The sequence below is a fragment of the Anabrus simplex genome, chromosome 2 (assembly GCF_040414725.1).
Source record: "Anabrus simplex isolate iqAnaSimp1 chromosome 2, ASM4041472v1, whole genome shotgun sequence".
Lineage (NCBI taxonomy): Eukaryota > Metazoa > Arthropoda > Insecta > Orthoptera > Tettigoniidae > Anabrus > Anabrus simplex.
In genome coordinates this window covers 1064363166-1064385977 of record NC_090266.1, presented here as the reverse complement: position 1 = coordinate 1064385977, position 22812 = coordinate 1064363166, and the positions used below count along the sequence as shown (strand labels likewise).

Below are 22812 nucleotides of genomic sequence, written 5' to 3'. Positions count from 1 at the left end.
TGCTTTATGTTCATAGGAGAAATTGTTCATTTATGTGCAGTTGCTTGAACAGAGAATGCCATTCCTTTCTGCTCTCAATGGAGTCATGGTGGTGGTAAGACAATTAGTGGTACAATGGAACTCACTGGTAGTATATTCAATGTCTGATGATTTTCACAAACCACATTCTTAATACTTGATGATCGCTTTCTGTCATCAAACGTAGCCTACTTGGCTGTAATTTATTGCTAATGTGCCTTGAAATTTCTACTTTACTGTCACAGATCCAAATATGATCTTGGTCAGAATGTAGATTTGTTCCAGGCCCCAAAGACCCACTGTCTGGGACAAGACAATACTATGACAATGCTGGTAATATAGCTGGAAAGTATTCAGGGATCCAGCGAAGGATAAAATATGTTAATAAATCAGCCCATTTTGTTCCTTGTTTTGTGTATTCCTTGAATATTGTCGGCCCTTTTGATGCTGAAAGCCACTGTACCCTGTTTCATTTTTTGGATTCACTGAGCCAGATTACAATTTCTTTTTGGTACCAACCAACCAACCAACCAACCAACCAACCGACCGACCAACCAACCGATGAAAAATGCTCACAGATTCATTTCAGTGTGTTATTTCTAAATAATTGTTGGGTACAAGATTTTCAGCAGGAAGAGATGTGACTAGGGTGCTGAAAGAAACCTATGAAAATATTCCCTCCGTTTTGAAATTTATCACTGCAACAGCAATGAGACTCCAACAGACATGCATGATGATTCAGATAAAACAACATGAGTTAGCAATTTCGATAGAAAGCAAAATATGAAGGAGCAGGAGCTGGAGGAGGCAGTGGCTTATGTCAAGAAGAGGATTTTTCTTGATCTTCAATTGTTCTAAGATAGCTTTGAAAATTTATTTGTTTCCATCAACATTCCTCCCTCACCATTCTGTTCATAAAAGTTAAGAAATGCACAAATGACTGAGCAATTTAAACACTTACCAGGAGACCATGGATACGCACCAGGATAATCATTGTGTTGCATTCCAAGTATATCATACACTGATCCAGATTCATATGCTGTTTGTCTCTGTTCTGTTCTTCTTAAATCAGCTCGATTACGTAAAGACCTAAAAACATAATTTCCTTGAGAAATTATATATACAGCCGAGAGGTTTCAAATACTGTATTTCACTGCATAATCGTTGCACTTTTCATACAAAAATTTTCAAAAAATTGTAGGCTGCAACCATTAGGTGAAGAATTGTTCATAACAATATTTGTATCAGTCACACACAAAAAAAAAACTGATACCTAAATTTAACTAAATTTTATATGATATAAGTGTTACAGCGCACACAATACCCATGTATATACATCAAAATAATGAAAATAGCCCAAAATAAATAAATAAATAAATAAATAAATAAATAAATAAATAAATAAATAAATAAATAAATAAATAAATAAATAAATAAATAAATAAATAAATAAAATTAAAAAAATACATTATACGTACAACCCATGAGTATGGTTCCAGTGTATGGGACCCTCACCAGGATTACTTGATTCGAGAACTGGAAAGAAGTCCAAAGAAAACAGCACCATTTGTTGTTTGATAACGTGGTCGTGGGACAATGTACAATTTATTTACCAGTGATATGAGTTCATTTGAAACATGTAAGGAAATACCAGCATCGCACACACTTGTCTACTAGTACGGCTTTCAAAGCCTTGCAATCAGGGGTACACGGGTATCAGAACGCGTATGCAAACTGTGGCAAAATGAGTCACTGAGAATCTAATTCACGCAGAAAAGTTAATATTTGTTCTTGTCACTAATAACATTGAAATTGATGTGTCCTTTTTTTTTCATTAACACTGTTACATAATCAGGTGCCATGGGCCACATTCTTGTAGTCTGCTATAACAGGCCCTACATAATCCAACTTTCCGGTACTGTATGGGGAAATTTAAGAGTAGGTACACCCCTGCTTGCAACTTTTGTATGATTGCCACACGTTTCGTGTTTATTATGTAGTATCAACTGATCTGTAATGTACTGCATGCGTTTGTTTTTGAGTGACGTGATTACTGTACTGTAGACGTGTGTGTGAGAATTTAAGTTTTATTTTGTTTTTAGGCATGTTCGTAGAAATATTGTGTTTTTTAATACAATAATACTGTACAGTTACCACCAGTAATTTACATAGCAACACATTAATGTGTGAAGCATTTATTTATGAACATGGGTAATTACAGAAACTATTCTGCAGTCTTCAAGCTAACTGTAATTGTCTTCGCTGAACAGTACGGAAACACAACTGAGGGAAGAACATTTTCTGTGAGTGAAAAGGTGGTGCGTAACTGGTGGAAATGAAAAAACAAGCTAAAAGTCACAAACTATTCTACACGCGCTTCTACCAGCTGGAGCGGCAGCTTTGTCTGACAAAGTCACGTTATCACAGCTGATCAATATGGCAGGATCCCAGTCCTCTGAAGTAGTCTCCGCATTGTGAATGGCAATGAATTCTGCGAAAGTTGTACAGACATCTCACAAACATGACTGTGTTGCTAAACTCCCCATATGCCAGGTATTTTAAACTGCGCTTTCATATGCAATTTACATTGCAGTTCCATTTACCTTTTAAGCGATTTGAGGAACAAAATTTGAACATGCGGCAATTATGCAATGAATTTTAACATCCGATTTTTGTATTGAAAATAAAGGATGTGACGATTACATGGTGGCATCGATTATGTCGTGAACCACAGTATTATTTACTACATTAATGCTGCTACCTCTAAATTTCCAAAAATACCTTATAGGCCTACATTAAGAGGATTAGAATATATCATTGAATATACATCACATCTGCAGCTAATACAGATGTTTGAACTACATTTAATTTCTAAGGAAATACCTACTTCTAATAAATATTAAACACAAAACAGAATGTAGGAAATTCACAAAGGTGGATATGATTGAAAGCAAGACAAACTTAATTAGGCAAGTTTAAAAAGTACACAGACATAGAACAGCAAAAAATATTTAACCCTTCAGCGTGGGACGACTTTCACTACCTGGCTACCCTGTGCTGCGGAAGGAGTATAGCACCAAGCATGCAATGAGAGCAGGCTTTTAGTTAATCGGGTGTAAATGACAAGCAGTTCAATGAACTTTACCAAAATGTTTGGTTTGGTTTGTTATTAGTGCATAAACACACAAACAACATACTGTACTTTACTAGAATTACCTAAGGTCAATGAAGTGAAGGAATCTTCTGATGCTTTCAAATAAAACAAGAGATATATGGCTGAACCAAATATAGGAGTAGCTAGTACCTGCCTTTTTTTGAGAAATAAGCTCTTAATACAGGTTTCTATACTATGCTCATTAACATACACAATGGAAAAACCACATATGTTTCCTCCACAATAACCTGTACACATTCATTTACCATCGATCGGAACAGAAATAACGTACCGTGTGACCGCATGTGACGTTGAGCATAAATATCCGCCTATTCTATTATCACCTTTACGAACTCGACAGTAGGAAACAACTGAAATTTTTTCACACAGGATATAAGCAGTTCTATACAGCATTCTGAGACTCATGATCTGCCATAAACCATTTCTCTTTGTCCTCTGTAATTATCTATGTCTTCTCGGACAAACCCACCATCAATAACATTACGGCCGATATTTCCCCATGTATCAAAAGCAACATCAATGTCATGATCACTACTTTCACTCTCAAATTCTATATCCTAGTCCTTGTTTAACTAAACTAAACTTTCCGTATCATCACTTGGTAAAACATCGCTAATTTTTGAATTCACAATCACAAGAAAATGTTTAGCTGCCATGATAACAACAGAACTTGTGGTTTTTCAGATGCGATATATCATATATAATCTATCAAAACTTGATAGATATATGCATCAAATGAAAGAACGATGCTTTGTCTATAGATATATCTTACTACATATTTAATAGTTCAAGAACTATTCACTAGATAGAAGCACAAAGCAGAAATTGTTACGCGCGTGCAATGTATGTCACTCCACGACGACAGCATTGGGGAGTCTGCGTGCAGTGTTCAGCACCCCATGTTGAGTGGTTAATAAATTGTTACAAAATGTTCACGAATTACACAAAAAGTACTAGTCTTGAGTGAGATAATTCTTGTCGTTATGAGTTATTGCCTCAGTGATAGGACTTCCCCATTTGACTTGGTCTTCAGCAGCAGAGTTCACATCTTTATAGCTTTGGAATCCGGTGTTCGTAAGGAATGTCTTCACAAAGGTATTGCATGGTCTTCCTGTGGGGAGGGGGCTTGTCTGGTATTTTGCCTTCAATAGCTAGTTCATCAAACTGCCATGATTAAGCCTATGACATATCAACATAAACTGTCACTGCCTAATCTGACTCAGCAGCTGCTTCCTCTCTTGTTCAGCACTGATCATCTTCCATGTCCAACTTACTTCCTGTACTTAATGTTTCACATCAACACCACATCTCGGAAGCTCTAGCCTCTCAACGTCTTTCTTACCGAGTGTCCAGGTTTCAGCAGAGTACAACGCAATAGACCAAATATATGCCTTCATTATTCATTTATGTAGGCTGAGGAACATTGTACTTTAGCGCAACGAGAATTGATTGTCTCGCTGTAGAGTGGAAAATGGTCTCGAAGGGGGTGGGTATGGCATTGAAAACCGATGCAGTTTTGACCTTTGTTAATAAATGGAAGAGTTGCAAGAAGAGAGTGAGAGAGAGAGGGGGGGTGGGGGGGGGAGGGGGGTTAAGGTTGATGGTACTGGTCGAGTTGGCCATGCAGTTAGGTGCACGCAGCTGTGAGCTTGCACCCGGGATATAGCAGGTTCGAGACCCAATGTCTGCAGCCCTGAAGAGGATTTTCCACGGTTTCCCATTTTCACACCATGCAAATGCTGGGGCTGTACCTTAATTAAGGTCACGGCCGCTTCCTTCCCATTCCTAGGCCTTTCCTATCCCATCGTCGATGTAAGACCTATCTGTGTCTGTGCAACATGAAGCCAATTCTAAAAATTAAAAAAAAAATTAAACGGTTGTGGTGGATCAAAATGTCTGTATATCATCAGTGGTTTCTCTACAAAGAGGTCAAAGTTTGAATTCAATCCAATGAAAGTGGGACTTCAGAATTAAGTCACGATTCTGTGGTTCGGCTTCAAATAAAACAGGAGGTCTAATGGCTATGATGACAATATCAAGAGTCATGAAAAACTACAAACTTGCTTGCAAAATGTGCTTGAGGTTGGAGGGTATGAAGAGATTCTTTTTTTTTTTTTTTTTTTTGCTAGGGGCTTTACGTCGCACCGACACAGATAGGTCTTATGGCGACGATGAGATAGGAGAGGCCTAGGAGTTGGAAGGAAGCGACCGTGGCCTTAATTAAGGTACAGCCCCAGCATTTGCCTGGTGTGAAAATGGGAAACCACGGAAAACCATTTTCAGGGCTGCCGATAGTGGGATTCGAACCTACTATCTCCCGGATGCAAGCTCACAGCCGCGCGCCTCTACGCGCACGGCCAACTCGCCCGGTGAAGAGATTCCTGGACATAGGGAAGATAGAATATAGAACTCCTTATAAAATGGCTGATCTTGTGCAATCTGGGGTGGAATCCAAATGACAAAGGTACATGGGTAGTGGTAGTTGTAGAGTGTGTGTAGTTGACATAGGACAGATGCTGGAGATTTAATATGGACCAAGATTTCAACATTGGGAAGGGAGAGGTCATCATCCAGAAAGATGATACTGATGCTGAACATGCCCACGTGGAGGACACTACTGAAAACAAGTTGGAGCAATCAACGAAGCAAAGAAGATATGCTATATTAGGATATCACACAAGAAAGTACATTGAAAAATCATTTTAATGAACACCCATTTTAAAAATATTTCAATTCAATGGTAAAAATTGTATTCCCCTTCCTTCATCCGTAAGGTTTTACATTCAATTATTTCAACTGTACAAACGAAAAAAATAAATTTCCCTTCATCTAAATACGGCCAATTAAATTCATTACGCGAACTGCAGCCTACTTACTATAATCCATTAAGTTGTTCTTGTTTTCCAGTTTACTGAATGGTGTGCTCACCCCTGACTGCCTAACAGTGTTTACCTGCAATTATTTGCTTGTCTCGTTTTTCACATTAAAAGGTTTCTCTTTTCAAGTGGAACTCCCTCATAGTTGCAGTAAATAAGTACAAATGATCTAGTAAATTATCCAGAAGAATCAACTGTAAAACATTCAGTTCAGAAAAAAATTACACTTCATTTCTCAAAGTGAAAGATGCTACTTAATTTATTACAGCATTTCAGAAAAGGTATGTGTTGTAAACAAGATAAGGTTTACAAGAACACAACTTATTTATTTGCTTCACACAGAATTCTACAGTATGTACAGGAATAAAACATAAAATTGTCTTGAAGCAAAGTAGATGATTAATCTTGAGAGAGTTTCTGTTTCTATACACTATGTACACTCTGAATGTATTTACACTCACTGCTATCTTGAAAAGATAGTTCTTGGGAAAGATATAGTTCGTGACAGTTGAAAACTATCATTTGCACTAGCATAGATTAGCTAAGAGAGTTCCTTCTAACTTGAAGTGTCTGAGTTCATAAGCTTGTACTAAATGAAAGCTATGTTCACAATTAGAGAATCTAATGTGTGTGTCGGAGCTTGAGTGAGCTTGGGGATGTGTGGCATACAACATCGGGGCTCGACATGGATGAAGGAACAGGAAAGTGGAGTAGTGACCTGAGGTGAAACCTCATACTACCAGAATTCCGTCCACCTGGTCGAGACACATTTTTAAGAGGAGTAGCCTCCGTGTTCGACGTTCAGTGTATTCTGGAGCAGGACACTGGGGAGAATCCTCATGAGTGACAGACACGGAGCTCCTTATATACTGCACACGACGTAACAGACACGCGCACTGAAGACTGCGCGTCGAGTCTCGAATGATCCACGCTTGCGTGCGTGCGACTGGCTGGCGCTGAGCGAAGAGAGCAGAGGACATACAACAGTATGTATAGTACCTGGTCTACAAACAGAGTAACAAGGTGACAGTATCTTCTTTTTTTTTTTTTTTTTTTTTTTTTTTTTTACGTTGCACCGACACAGATAGGTCTTATCACGATGATGGGATAGTAAAGGCCTAGGAGTGGGAAGGAAGCGGCCATGGTCTTATTTAAGTTACAGCCCCAGTGTTTGCCTGATGTGAAAATGGGAAACAAAGGAAAACCATCTTCAATGCTAGTGAAAGTGGGGGTTCAAACCCACTGACTCCCAGATGCAATGCGACATTACTATGTAATTGTGTGTGGCTCCAAATATTCTCCAGAAAATGACAATATGCCTTAATCCTTAAATGGGTTACAACATTTTTGTCACTGGATAAGAACATTACCAGGAATACACCACTTTGTTTCCGATGAAAATAGAATATTTCTTGAAGTGATATGGCATTTTTTTTATTGAAGGTGTTAACATAAACCTCGAGACAGAAAATGGTAAAATATCAATTTCGCTTAAATTGAGGGTTACAAAATATTGCTGTTTCATGGACAATATGCTTTTAAAAATTTAAAATAATTAATTACTCTGTTTTAACATATCATTTAGAAATTAATTCTGGTTTTATATGTCCGTTGCCTAAATATAATATTCTTTTTATTAAGTAGATAAGAATGAGCCATTTTCACTCTCTCAAGGTAAAATTATTAAATGACCAATTTCAGTTCAATGAAAATAATTATACCCAGAAAGTCATTAAATAATACTTGACTATGAAGGAACGAGTCAGGAAATCTTTTCCACTTTTTGTTCACAGTACTGAAATCAGAAGTTGGAGAGTTGTATATTATCTGTGATTCCTGTTGTGGTCAGAATAAAAAATTACAGTCTTCAGGTTGTTGCAATACATTGTCTCTGTTACCAGATGTTTAGATTTTGTCAGAATAACCTTCCAAATGCGTGGACACTCATACATGGAACGTAACAAGAGATATGGGTACCATTAACCAGAAGAAAAGAGCAGAATTGCCTCAAGATTGGTATGATGAGATACGGTCAGCTAGGATGAAGCCCTCACCCTTCATGGTCATCGAGGTCAACCAAGAGATGATCAGAAGATGGACCAAATATCTGACACCAATGTTTCGGAAAAAATGTCCGTTTCCTACAAGGCCAGTCAAGGAGTGGGAGGTTACTATCCACCACCCACGCTTCAAGAAGAACGGGGACACATACAATGGGCATTTTAGCTGTAGCTGCTCTACCATGATTCAGGAACGAAGGAAAAGGCAGTCAATGAAGATATCGGAGTACTTCCTACCAGGTAAATTGTAAACAGGTATAACAAGAGCTAAAAAATACAAGCCTTTTAAAAACTGTACAGTAAAACAATGCTATTGACTAATACTAAAACTAATAATAAACACATTAATTCTCTCTTTATTTCAGGCCCATTTTCAATATCACATCAAAAATATAAGGATCTCCATGCATTGAAAGAATTCTGCGGGGATATTGCAAGGAACTTTTTCTCCACACTTCCTCATTCAAGAGAGGAAGATAAAATGACTGATTCACAGAATGCTTGACTACACCCATTCCATACAAGTTGGATTATACCCATTCTTCCATACATATATATGACACCAGAGTCTTTTTAATACATGCATACATCATCATTATAGACTGTTATGCCTTTCAGCATTCAGTCTGCAAGCCTCTGTGAATTTATTAAACGTCCCCACAATCCTCGATTTGCAACTAGTGTTGTGGCCTCATTTAGTTCTATACCTCTTATCCTTAAATCGTTAGAAACTGAGTCTAACCATCGTCGCCTTTGTCTACCTCTACTTCTCTTACCCTCCATAGCAGAGTCCATTATTCTCCCAGGTAACCTATCCTCCTCCATTCGCCTCACATGACCCCACCACCGAAGCCGGTTTATGCGTACAGCTTCATCCATCAATTTCATTCCTAAATTAGCCTTTATCGCCTCATTCCAAGTACCCTCCTGGCATTCTTCCCACCTGTTTGTACCAGCAACCATACTTGCTACTTTCATGTCTGTTACTTCTAACTTATGAATAAGATATCCTGAGTCCACCCAGCTTTCGCTCCCGTAAAGCACAGTTGGTCTAAAAACAGACCGATGTAAAGATAGTTTCATCTGGGAGCTGACTTCCTTCTTACAGAAAACTGTTGATCGCAACTGCGAGCTCACTGCATTAGCTTTACGACACCTTGATTCAGTCTCACTTACTATATTACCATCCTGGGAGAACACACAACCTAAATACTTGAAATTATCGACCTGTTCTAGCTTTGTATCACCAATCTGACATTCAGTTCTGTTGAATTTCTTACCTACTGACATCAATTTAGTCTTCGAGAGGCTAATTTTCATACCATACTCATTGCACCTATTTCCAAGTTCCAAGATATTAGACTGCAGGCTTTCGGCACAGTCTGCCATTAAGACCAAGTCGTCAGCATAGGCCAAACTCCTTACTACATTTCCACCTAAATGAATCCCTCCCTGCCATTTTATACCTTTCAGCAGATGATCCATGTAAACTACGAACAGCAAAGGTGAAAGATTACAGCCTTGTCTAACCCCTGTAAGTACCCTGAACCAAGAACTCATTCTACCATCAATTCTCACTGAAGCCCAATTGTCAACATAAATGCCTTTGATTGATTTTAATAATCTACCTTTAATTCCATAGTCCCCCTGTGTAGCGAACATCTTTTCCCTCGGTACCCTGTCATATGCTTTCTCTAGATCTACGAAGCATAAACACAACTGCCTACTCCTCTCGTAGTATTTTTCAATTATCTGGCGCATACTGAAAATCTGATCCTGACAGCCTCTCTGTGGTCTGAAACCACACTGGTTTTCATCCAACTTCCTCTCAACGACTGATCGCACCCTCCCTTCCAAGATGCCAATGAATACTTTGCCTGGTACACTAATCAATGAGATACCTCGATAGTTGTTGCAATCCTTCCTGTTCCCTTGCTTATAGATAGGTGCAATTACTGCTTTTGTCCAATCTGAAGGTACCTTACCAACACTCTATGCTAATCTTACTACTCTGTGAAGCCATTTCGTCCCTGCCTTCCCACTATACTTCACCATTTCAGGTCTAATTTCATCTATTCCTGCTGCTTTATGAAAATGGAGTTTATTTACCATGCTTTCCACTTCCTCAAGCGTAATTTCACCAACTCATTTTCCTCCTCCTCCTCCTCACGAGTTTGGCTGTTCGCAACACCACCAGGATGATTTCCTTTTACATTGAGAAGATGTTCAAAATATTCCCTCCACCTCTCCAGCGATTCCCTGGGATCTATTATGTATAAATTAATTTCTCTATGTGTTTTATACAGTATTCCTATTTTTTAGTTCAATTATGTGTGTGTAATGTGAAAAAAAATGATAGCATGAATAAAAGTAAGATAGTTTTGCAGGACTCTTGCTCTAAACCTTTAAAATGCACCAGCGAAAAATTAGCTCAAATGGACATTCCTGGTTTTTTCCCTGCAGTCTTCATATGCTAACCATTTGTTCTTGATAGATAGATACTACATCAACCATTTACATATGTTTACGTTGTATTAAGGAAAACAACTCACGGAAAGAAGTTTCACTAGAGCAATGACTACTACATGGAGTACTAATAAATACGACTTTAGCTAAGATTTGTGCAATGCACCACATGGCATATATTAGACTTGATTGTTACATAGTCGTTCACATAGCAAAACAGATCTGATGAATTTATGCAATCTGGGCACCATAACGTCCACTGTCCTTGACAATAAACAGGAAGCAAATTAAAATGTTTGGCGTTGTATGAAAAGTAATGAAAAACAACGAAAACAATTCTCGATGAACGCTGTTCCATGAAAATTGACACTCTGTCAAGATCTTCAAAACTTGAAGTGACAAAGCAAAACTGTTTCAAATTTGCAATCGGCATGAAAAACTGCACTAGAAACAGTGAACACTATGTCACATATCTACCCCTTGTAATTTATTTTCTATGAAGTTATTAAGAAGCAAGTAACATTCAGTTAATGGTTTGTAGGCAGGTACTTTCAAGCATATGTTTCTTAATGTAATATGCTACGTATAATAATCTACCTAAAATTAATCCCCATCAGCTAAGCCTCTGTAGTAAAGCCTAATCAGAGAGATGTAGTTAGCTCTGAGAGTGACTATGAATCAGAGAAGAAGACATGCAATAATTTCAAGGAATCACACACTGTTCTGGGGTAGCAAGAATATTTGGAAGTGTTCTGAAAGATGACAATTATAATGAATTTCGTTGGTTTTGAACTTTCAGTAACGTTATTACGCTGAAATCTGTATGGTATATGTGTGACCACAAGTCACTTCACCCTTGAATATACGTTAATTCCATCTTGGGTCACATGTGGTAATTGTAATCTGTCGATCTGAAAGTAAACATTCAAATTACTGGACCTACATTACCGAAGGAACAGGGCAATGTTATCTAGCTCCATGCACTGGAACTATGCACTAACTTGTGAGAGCACGCTGGTAGTGCCTAGGTGTCTTTGTGAAGCTGTTGTCAGCTAACGCAGCATTTTCACTGCCTGAACCTTGGACTGTATGGATGTGTTTTTGGAGCGCCTGACTATGGATTCAAGATGAAGTGTGGAACACTCATGCTTCACCTGTGTGGAATACGATGAAGTAAAACATTGCATTTACTATATCTCAAAATCTAGGATTGATTTTAGTTTGGGAATGTGTACCATCAACCATGGGTAAGGTCTGGAAATATCTTAAGGGCATGACATTAGTGTATTACTTACGTAGTCCATAAGCTCAAGTTCATGCAGGAAGATTTTTATGTTAATGGCATTTTGATACATATGAATTATTCTTCATCACTTTGAGTGCATTATTCGATGTAAAACAGTATATGAAGACAGTTACAAGAAGAGCAATATGACTTCTGAAATGGAAAATCGACATTAGACTCCATTTTCAGTATGAGGCAGTTAATGGAAAGATATTGGGAATATGGAAGAGATATGGTGATGACAATCCTTGATTAAGAAAAGGCTTATGATAGTGCACCAGAACACAAAAGTATGTAAAGTAATGCAATGGAAAGGATTTGGGAAACAAATTATAGAATAAGTGCAAGTAATAAACAAAAATTGTTGCAATAGTGTCCAGACACACATGGAGAGGACAGAGTTGTTTTGGAATGAAACTGTACTACAGCAAGGAAGTGTGCTGTCACCAATGTTATTTGTAACGGTTACGGATAAAATTATGAAGAGACAAGAGTAAAATATCAGGACAGGGAGTTGCCAGTTGCAGATAATAGTGTGGCGTAGGGAACAAACAGACAGGAAGTACAAGGGAAACTCGACACGAGTGAAATTATTGAAAATTATGGAATGGAAATCTGTGTGGAAAAGAGTAAGGCAATGGCATTGACTAGAAGAGGAAGGGAAGGGAAAGTAATTTTAAAAATAAAGAGACAAAACTTTGAAATTGTGGAGACCTTCAAGTAATTGGGAAGTGAACTGACGCAGGATGCAGGGCTGAACATGGAGATCAGTAAAACGATTCTACCGAAGTGGGAGAAATCTGGTTTGGAGGAAGGAAGTACCAATGAAGTGTAAAGAGGTGGTGTATAAGATGTACTACTGCCCAATACTGAAATATGCAGGAAAGACCTGGACAACGAAAAAAATGTCAGAAGAATAAAATCCAAGCCAGTGAAACGAAATTTTTAAGAAGTACGATAGGAATGACAAGAAGGGACAGAGTAAGATATGAGGACATCAGGAAGGAAATCTGAGTGGAAACGATGATGATGATGATGATGATGATATTTAACCCTTTCCACTCGAGTGTCAACCTGAGGTCGACAGTCGTCAGAGTTATAGCTCGTGTGTCGACCCTAAGTCGACACGATGTTTCGACACTCATTGCTAGGTTACCTGGCATGCCAGGGCTTTTGTACTTCGTTTGGTAAGTGCTGGTCCCTTCCAGAAACTGAAATAACCAAATAGGAGTGTTTTAATGTTTCTCTGCTCAGCAAAATTGCTCTGTCTCCTTGACAAAGGAAAGCAGTCGCGGTGAAGCAACAAGGAGGCGCACAATCTGACCGAAGCTGAGATTCTTGCATCTTTTTTGGCTGATTTTGATGACAGTAACCATGAAAGTGTTGAAAATTTTGAATCTGGCAATGAAAGTGTTATATCCATGAGTGATTCAAGTGACGATATTGGTATCTGCGTCGCAAGAAATCATGGAGGAGGGGATAATATTATGACTCGTCCCAGTCCCAGTCATACAGTGCTGACTTCAAACATACCTTGGAGATCGTGGAGAACGGGTGATGCAGGATTACTCAAATTTCCTTACAGGTTAGTCAGTAACCTCTATTGTCCACGAGACAAACAAGTTTGCTGAAATGAATATACAGCAAAATACTCCACTTCAGAAGCAATCAATCTGGTTTTGCTTTGAAAACTGTGACTTTAGAAGAGCTGAAAGCATTTATTGGTGTAATTATCAACATGCGGATGAACAGTAAGGCGAAATTCAGATTATTTCAGTGAAGACTGGTTGGATAACAACAGGTGTTCTTCAAAGATGTGTTCCTACAGACAGATTTCTACAGATATTCTGGAATCTCCATCTTTCTTCCCGTGATGCTGATAAGGCAGATCCACAATCTAGAGATTCGAAGGTCAGAAATATAGTGTTGTACCTGGACATGAAATTCAGGGAACACTTCATTCCAGGAAAGAATCTGAATGTTGATGAAAGCACTGTAGGCTTGAAGGGTCATGTCGCGTTCCAGTGTTATAATAAACAGAAATGGATTGTGGGGACTCCGTATTTATGTACAATCAGACTCGAGTACTGGATACGTATGTGCAATTGAATCATAATATCTGTTGAGATAGGTCTTCCCCTTTTCCTGTTCTGTGTATTCCGAACATTTCCTACAAGTTGTTTTACCAAGTTTTTCCTGAACTTCAGATGGGTCATTCCATATTGCAGGCACTGTAATGGTAAATAGGAGAGGTCTGCCATTACAAGCGAGAAAGGCCACAACAAAGAGAATGAAACATGACATTATTGCACTCTGAACAGATAACACTTCATGCTTGGTTTGGAAGGACAACCGGATTGTTGTTATGCTGTCCACTTTTTATGACAATTCCACTCAGCCTCTGCAAAGAATAAGACATCAAGGTGCCGAGGAAATTGTAGAGAAATCTACTGCCATATGTGCTTATAATCAATATAAATGTGGGGGGGGGGGGGGAGAGGCATTGATCTTTCTGACCACTATGCTAGCTCACACCCATTCACATGTAAGTCAGTGAAGTGGTGGAGAAAAATGTTCTTCTGGCTTCTGAAGATCATAGTAGTAAATGCCTTCTTACTCTTCAAAGAAGGTAACAATGGAATGACCCATCTGAAGTTCAGGAAAAACTTGGTAAAACAACTTGTAGGAAATGTTCGGAATACACAGAACAGGAAAAGGGGAAGACCTATCTCAACAGATGAAGAAGTGAGGCTGAATGGCAAGCTGCACCTGCTGTACCCCCATCCCGAAGGATAAACTTAGGATTGCAAGGTTTGCAGTGACAGGAAAGTTGTTGGAGGGAGGTGAGAGACTGTCTACTTCTGTAAAACTTGTGAGAAGTAACCAGGGTTCCATCCAGGCATTTGCTTTAAATGCTTCCAAACACTCAAGATATACCAGTAAGAAAGTGAAAAACAGTATTTTGTGTCATATAAATACCATACATTCATTAATTTTGTAGTTCCTTCCTATATATTGTTACAACCAGGTTTTAAAACATGAAGAACGGTGACAGAAATAAATACGAGTTGGTTGAAATCACGACTTACAAATAATTTTAGTGAAAAGGGTTAAAGGGCTAACAGCTAAGTCATTGGCCCCCAATGATATGAGGTGAACAAAATGAAAATTAAAACTTCAAAATGTATTCAGTGATTAGAGTCCAAAACGAATGACAATGAAAAATGTATCGTGAAACAAAAATAATCACTGGATCCTATTCACAATGCCCGAAGTACTGGGAGGATAATTATCTAAAGGGGTCCAAAATCCAGGTCACTGGCCCCTCATAATGGTACCAATCACTGGTAAAGCAGAACCATGGTAATGTAGGCCCATGGTATGTCATACACAATGGCACCACTGACAGGTAATACAAACCTATGGTGTTTCACACATAAGGATAATATTCACAAGCAACGCAAATCCATGGTGTTCCTCACATAGTGGGACTAATCATGGGCACCGGTATTCCCGTGGAGTTCCTCACTTAGTGGAACTAATCACAGGTCAGGTATACTCATGGTGTTGCTTACACAGCAGGACTAATCATAGGCAATGTAGACCCATGGTGCATCCCACATTATGGTAATGCCCACAGGCAACACAAATCCATGGTGTTCCTCACATGATGGTATTATACTCTCAGGCAAGGCAGACCCATGGTTTTCATCACAGCAGTACTTATCACGGGCGCCAGTCAAACCTGTGGTTTTTCTCACAAAGTAGTGACAACCACAGGCAATGTAGACCCATGGTTTCCTTATAAAGTGGTACTAACTCATAGGTATCGCAGACCCATTCTGAACACAGTGGAGCCGACCGGTGGAATGCACATGATGGCACTTATCACACACAAGGCCCAGACCCGTAGTGTTTCTCACATAATGGTACTGCTTCTATGTAACGTAGACCCATGGTTTTCCTCACAAGGTGGTACTAGTCGCAAATAACATTGACCCATGGTGTTCCACACGTAATGGTTCTAATCACAAGTAATCACATGGTTCTAATATCATCTTCTCTTGGTCGCCCCTTTTAGTCGTCTCTTACGATCAGCAGGGGATACTGCGGGTGTATTCTTTGTCTGTGTTCCCCACCCTACAGGGGGTGGAGTGGAAAAGCTTTGTGACAGAATGGAGAGGGAAAACTCTGGATGGTCTGAACATGTTAAGAGGATGAAAGAAGGAAATATGCCAAAGCTAGCAATGGAGACCCAATCAGAAGGAGGGAGGGAAAGAGGGAGAGCCAGACTAAGGTGGTTGAAAATGATCAAGAATAGTATAATCAGATGAAACCTGGATTGGAATACTGTTCAGGAAGAACAGTGGCAGTTGGATAGAGGAAGATGGAAAGGTACCACAAACATCCAAACCTGGCAGGAGGTGAACGATGATGATGAAGAATTTGAAAATAACATCAGAATACATCAATATACACTAATGTCCAAAATTAAAGCAACAAAAAGAAATTATTTCCCCATGTTCCCATTTGACTACATAATATGATCAGGTGATAGAAATCCATCAACAAATGATACTACACCTATATTATGCTCAGCAGATGGCATGCTTGTCTTTGTACAACCACAGAAGCGATGATGTCGGTGCCCCTCTCAACCGATGTACATTGTATATCTGCCGTATTCATCCAACTTCCATGTTCACTATATAAACGTTCAGCTATGGCATAGGGAAGATGCCTGGATGACTCCCTGCTGCCTGCTGTGGGGGGAATTGGACAAATGGAACCTGGAGAGTCAGAAGCTGAAGTGGTCCGATGGTTTAATGCGCATCTGTCTGTTGTTTCTTGGATGTCGCACCAGTTTTTATAATACGAAAGTGTCTCCTGAAGAGCCAGAAGGGCAAAAAAGTGTCTCGTGCAAAAGAGAGAACCATTATTTGGCCAAATGGGCAAGATGGTATAAGTGTAAGACTGCACAGCAGCTGGCATCTGACTTCAGAGCAGCCATTGCAACAGTTGTACTGAGGCAAACGGTGCACAAATGGCTTATGCAGGGTAGTTTTAATGGTTGGCAATAAGCTGTATGGGTACCCCTGACACGTGTGCACAAGAGACGATTCTAGAGTGGAGTCAACACATGTAACCTGGACAGTTGAAATGTTAGGCAAATGTTCTATTTAGGGATGTGTCCTGATTAACTCATCAGAATTATTCACAATAGATTCACATCTGGCGAAAATCTGGAACGTGGTTTTGACCCTAAAACACTGTGGAAAGGAACCAATATCGAGGTGGATCAATAATGGTGTGGGAAATCATTATGATATCCATTTGAACACCTCTCTAGGAAGATGTACTGGTAAACTGCCAAGGTTTGACAGAAGTAGGTATCGTGACAAGATCTTGGCACCTCATGTTTGTTTGTTTCGAGATGTTGTGGGCCCAGATCTCTTACCTATAGATGATAATGGACGCCCACATGGAGCGCAGCTGGTTATATATATATATATATTTATTTTTTTTTGCTATTTTCCTTTTCGTCACATCGACACAGATAGGTCTTAAGGCGACTATAAACGCAGCTGGTTAATGTCTTCCTGAAACTTAAGATATTGATTGCATGGATTGGCTTCCTCTACCCGATAAAGCATATGTGGGATGCACTCTGGAGACGAATTGCTTCACGTCCAACTCCACCAAGCACTCTCAATGATTTAGAGAACTGCTGTACAGGAAGAATGTGTGTAAATACCACAAAATGAGATTGATGACATTATTCACAGTGTGACAAGTCATTGTCGGATCTGTATTACTGCCAGAAGTAATAATGTGTTTCAATGAGAAGAAGTAACTTTTGTACTGGCATTTGTGACAATGGGTAAATTACGCAGCAAAGCAGATAATGATGGTTTGTGAATATTATTTCATCATCAACAAATAATGTTACAGTGTTTACTTTGTTCACACTTCATATTTGACCATACCTGACATTATTTTGGAGAAATATTCACAGGAGGAAAGGATTTCTGTCTGTTGTTCTAATTTTGGACACTAATGTAGTATAACCAGTGCATCATCGCAATCTATACACGAAAAATACATTGCACTGAGGTATATCGATGTAAAAAAAAAATGAAATGGCGTATGGCTTTTAATGCCGGGAGTGTCCGAGGACAAGTTCAGCTCGCCAGGTGCAGGTCTCTTGATTTGACGCCGGTAGGCTACCGGCTCGTCGAGATGAGGATGAAATGATGATGAAGATGATACATACACCTAGCCCCCGTGCCAGCGAAATTAACCAACGATGGTTAAAATTCCCGACCCTGCCGGGAATCGAACCCAGGACCCCTGTGACCAAAGGCCAGCACGCTAACCATTTAGCCATGGATACATTGATGTAATTAGCTCCAATCACGTGAGTAAAGGCAGTTGTTATGAAATGCCTGACAGATGTTTCATTTCGGCAACATGCTGTCATTGAATTCCAAGTTAAATTCCTGCAGCCGAAATTCACAACAGACTTCAGCGTGTATACCGAGATGTGGCGTGGGCACTAGCAGTGTTAGAAGACGGGTAAAACATTTCGAAGACTGGAACACAAGTATCCAAGATCAGCCTTGCCTTCACACTACCTCCACCGAACACAACAGGAAAGAGTTGACATCATCATTCAAGAAGACAGGCGTGTCACAGCGGATAGAACCAGAGTTGGGAAATAACTGAGTAAAAGTAATTTAATTATTTTTTTAGTAATTCTTATTTGTAATCTATACATTTCAAAAATGTAATTTTTACTTGAAATTTACTCCTAAAAATAAAATTGTAATCATTATATTTTAGTAATCATTGCATTCTAATAATCGACAGACATCGCATTGAGAGCATGGCTACTTTAGAGTGTCGCACCAAGGGTACAAACACCAAGGATTACAAGAAATAAATTTCATTATGAAGCCTGAATTGCTGACCTTAACAGTATTATGGTATTTTTGGGAAAAATTCCACCTTTACAATATATTCTCTTTTATTCCTTTTCAGAATAACATTACCTTAATAGAATGGTATAGGTTCGTCCTCATAGGAACATCTTCAGGCATTGTTAAAAGACAAAAATGGAAACAAGTATACATTAATACACAAAGGACATTCGGTAATCCTAATGACTTATTCTGTCTATATCCGGCTTAAAAAAGCATTAAACATTGTCACACTTACTATGCGTGTAATTTTAAGTTAAAATATGTAGAATTGGTCACAAAATAGCATTTCACATACACTAGTGTCCAAAAGTTAAGCATAATCAATAAACGAGGCCGTACCGCCTGATAGGAATGTCAGACGGATTGCTGAACAAACTGAAGCTGAATCACACACCATGTGTCACACAACTTGTCGAAAAAAAAAAAAGAAAAAAAAACCAGTGTCAGAAAGGTTCTGATAGCTAAGGTACACCATTGACAACAATTACCAAAAATTGGCAATATCTTCCACAACAAAATATGCTGTTAATAGGGTATATGGTTACCCCTAATGGCCACACATGCTTCGCAGTGATGTGGCATGCTCTCTATCAAATGGTCCAAGAGCTCTTGTGGCAGTCGATCCCATTCCTCCGAAAGGGCAATGCAAAAGTCTTGAAGGGTCCTTGGTGGAGGCTGACGGGATGCAATTCGCCTGCACAATGCATCCCAGGCATGTTCTATAGGATTCAGGTCTGCAGACCTCACTGGCCAGTCCATCGATGAATGTCTTCCCCAGCCAGAAATTTATTCACCAGAACAGTGCGGTACGGTCGGACATTATCGTCCATTAAGAGGAAGTCTGGACCAACCGCACCTCTGAAAAGTCGAACAAGTGATCTCAATACCTCATTCCTGCATCTCCGAGCATTAACAGTGTTCCTCGGACCGCCCATGAAGATGTGCAGGTCCGTACAGCCATTCAACATGATGCCGCTCCACACCATGACACCACCACATGCTGGTCCCGTTCCACAATGTTCCTGTGGTTGTATCGGCTACCCGGTTCTCTCCAGATTAATGTGCGATGGGAATCGTTCTGCAAACTGAAGCGGGATTCATCTGTGAAGAGCACATGCCTCCATTCATTCATGGTCCAGTTTTGATGTTGATGGCTCCACAGTAAACGAGCCCGTCTTTGTGCTGGAGTGAGCGGGACGCACACCGCTGGATGTTGGGCATTCAGCCCTGCTGTTATGAGCCTCCGGTACACAGCTTGCTGGGAAACGGAAACCCTTGAGACGGCTGCAAGCTCCGCCGACAATTGCCTTGCAGGTGCACTCCGATTTCGTCGGGCGGTTAAGGCCAGATATCGGTCCTGCTGTGGGGTGGTTACCCTTGGTCGACCTGGTACTGGCCCACGACTAACATCTCCTGTGCCTCGAAATCGTCTCCAAAGCCTAGAACTGACACTTTGTGGCACATTCAAGGATACGGTGACTTCAGTCTGTGTCTGGCCTGCTTCCAGGCGGCCGAGTATTCTACCCTGCAAAACGGGGTCCAAATGACATCGTCGTGCCATTATGTCGTCACATTCACCAGGAGGCTACACTCCGCACACTGTAACAGGGCAAACACGACTGAGGGATTGAGGTAAATGAATGATTACATTTGGACACATGACTGCTCATGGCTTAGAACTTATTATATCTCTAGGTACTAATATGCTCATTATGCTGGATATGGAAGCGACGAACAGTTTGGCCTAATAACTGGCCTGGCATTGAGTGCATATCAACTTGTACACTCCGGATATTGAGAATTTATTACGAGGGTTGGGGCAAAAGTCATTGCACCTTTTTTTTTTTTTTTTTTTTTTTTTAAGATACCAGTCCGGTTGGAAAATGTAACATATACAGGCGAAAGGACAAGATGCTAACTACACCTGTAGACAATTAATAGCACTGAAATATCGTAACACACTAATTTATTAATGGTAGTATACAGGGCAATATGGCATTCCCGGTGCAAAAGAACGACAACACAGTACACATACAGTTGACATGACAAACCTGGGCCTAAAGACCCTCAAAGTAGTCCCCTGCTACTGACACCACATGCTGAGAACAATGTGGGAGGTGCTGAATACCATCAGCCTCAGCATTTGTCTCACCATGTGTGAATCGGGTCACCTGTTGGTGCACAGCATTAGGAATGTCCTCTCGTGTTGCAATCCGGGAGAGTACGGTGGGTGCTCCAATTCTTCCCATCCCCGACGTCGCAGTAGCTGCCCTATACACTCTACCTTATGTGGTTTTGCATTGTCATGCAGGATTATTGCACTATCCACAAGATCTGGACGTTTCTCCCGAACGCCATGTCATACCTGTCGCAACAGGAAGTCCCTGTAGTACTGTGCGGTCACTGTACTGCCATGTGGAACGAAGTGGCAAACAATGACACCCCTGACGTCATACGCGACAATCACCATCAATCTGACTGGGGAAGGATTCTGACGGACCTTCTGCCTCCTTGGTGATCCAGCATGTCGCCACTCCGCAGACTGACGTTTCAGTTCTGGTTTGTATGCCTGGCCCTGGCGATTATTCGTGACAAGAATTGATCGCCGTCCTGTTGCCAGCGTGCAAGGTGGTCGGAGCACATTGCATAGCGCACCCACCTTTGAACTTCCGTCAGTGCGTGCGGTACCCCTGCGATGCGATTTTGCGCCGTTGCAGTTCATTACGCAATATCCTCTGGACAGTGTGTTTCTCAATGCCACTTGCCTTCTCTAACTCCAGTAGTGTCCATCGTCTGTCTTCATCCAGGAGCTGCTCGATGACAGCATGCGCCACGTCGGTCCGCACAATGACAGGTCGTCCCGAACATTGCTCTTCACTGGTTGACACGCGTCCTTGCTGAAACTTCCTACCCACCGTGCCACTGTACGGTATGGTAGGGCATCATTCCCAAGGGCTTCCACTAAGTCAACGTGACGTTCCATCGCATTTCTCTCTCGGAGAACGGCTCTTTTGATGCAAGTGCCCTACTCAACAAGGGTTACTTCAATCTCGCACGACACTCACCAACTGACTGATTTCACAGCCCTCGCTGCACTACTACCAGCTATCACAGAGCAACTGTTGTTCTGCATACACACTACGCCTGCAGAATTTCCACACGACACATACACGTTTGTGATCTGTTCACATAGCTACAGAAAAGAAAATAGTTGCCATGACTTTTACCCCAATCCTCGTATTACTACAGTTCATGCTGTGGTGGTCATAAAACAGTTTGATGTTATTGTTAATTGTTTTGAATGTTACGAGCGCAAATCAAAAAGTAAGTTACACTTCCAAGTTATGGCCATTTATGAAATCACATACACATAGTCAACACAGATATGACAACATACAATGTAAGTTCACTTTTCCACATTGTCCCCTAGAGACAGTAAACATTTCTCAGAACGGTCAAACAACTTTTCTTGGATGCTTAGAAATCACCTCCAGTGCTGTGTAACCACCTGGAGACAGCTGCTTTCACCTCCTCAGAGTTTTGGAATCATCGTCCACCAAGATCCTGTTTTTCAGCTTAATGAACACAAGATAATCGCATGGTGCTAAGTCTGGGCAGTATGGAGCATGTTGCCATACCTCCCACTTGAATCGCTGCAGCAATTTCTATGTTCGGTGGGCCGTGTGAGGTGTTGCATTATTGTGCAACAAAATCACACTGGTGTTCAATTTTCCCTGCTGCTTTTCTTTAACTGCCTTATGGAACCGGTTCAACATTTGACAATATGAAGCCGAGTTGATCGTCCTGCCTTTCAGCATAAATTCCACGTGCACCATACCCTCCATGTCAAAGAACACTGTCACCATTACCTTTCCTGTTGAAGGTTGGACCCTGACCTTTCGTGGTGGTGATGTGGTAAGCACCCATTCCATCGATGTTCTCTTTGTTT

General features: G+C 40.3%; 1 protein-coding gene across 4 annotated transcripts in view; it reads right to left on the bottom strand.

Moving 5' to 3' along the window:
* LOC136863292 (uncharacterized) overlaps positions 1–22812 on the bottom strand; it is a 731410-nt gene that overhangs the window by 293664 nt on the left and 414934 nt on the right. For 3 of the 4 annotated variants that reach the window (XR_011017857.1, XM_067139677.2, XM_068226387.1), the window contains exon 12: positions 980–1107. Coding sequence is in view for 2 of the 4 variants with exons in the window: in XM_067139677.2 (XP_066995778.2) it covers positions 980–1107 (128 nt within the window). In the remaining 2 variants the exon portion in view is untranslated. The remainder of the gene's footprint in view (positions 1–979; positions 1108–22812) is intronic. The other variant, XR_011017858.1, reaches the window with a different exon arrangement.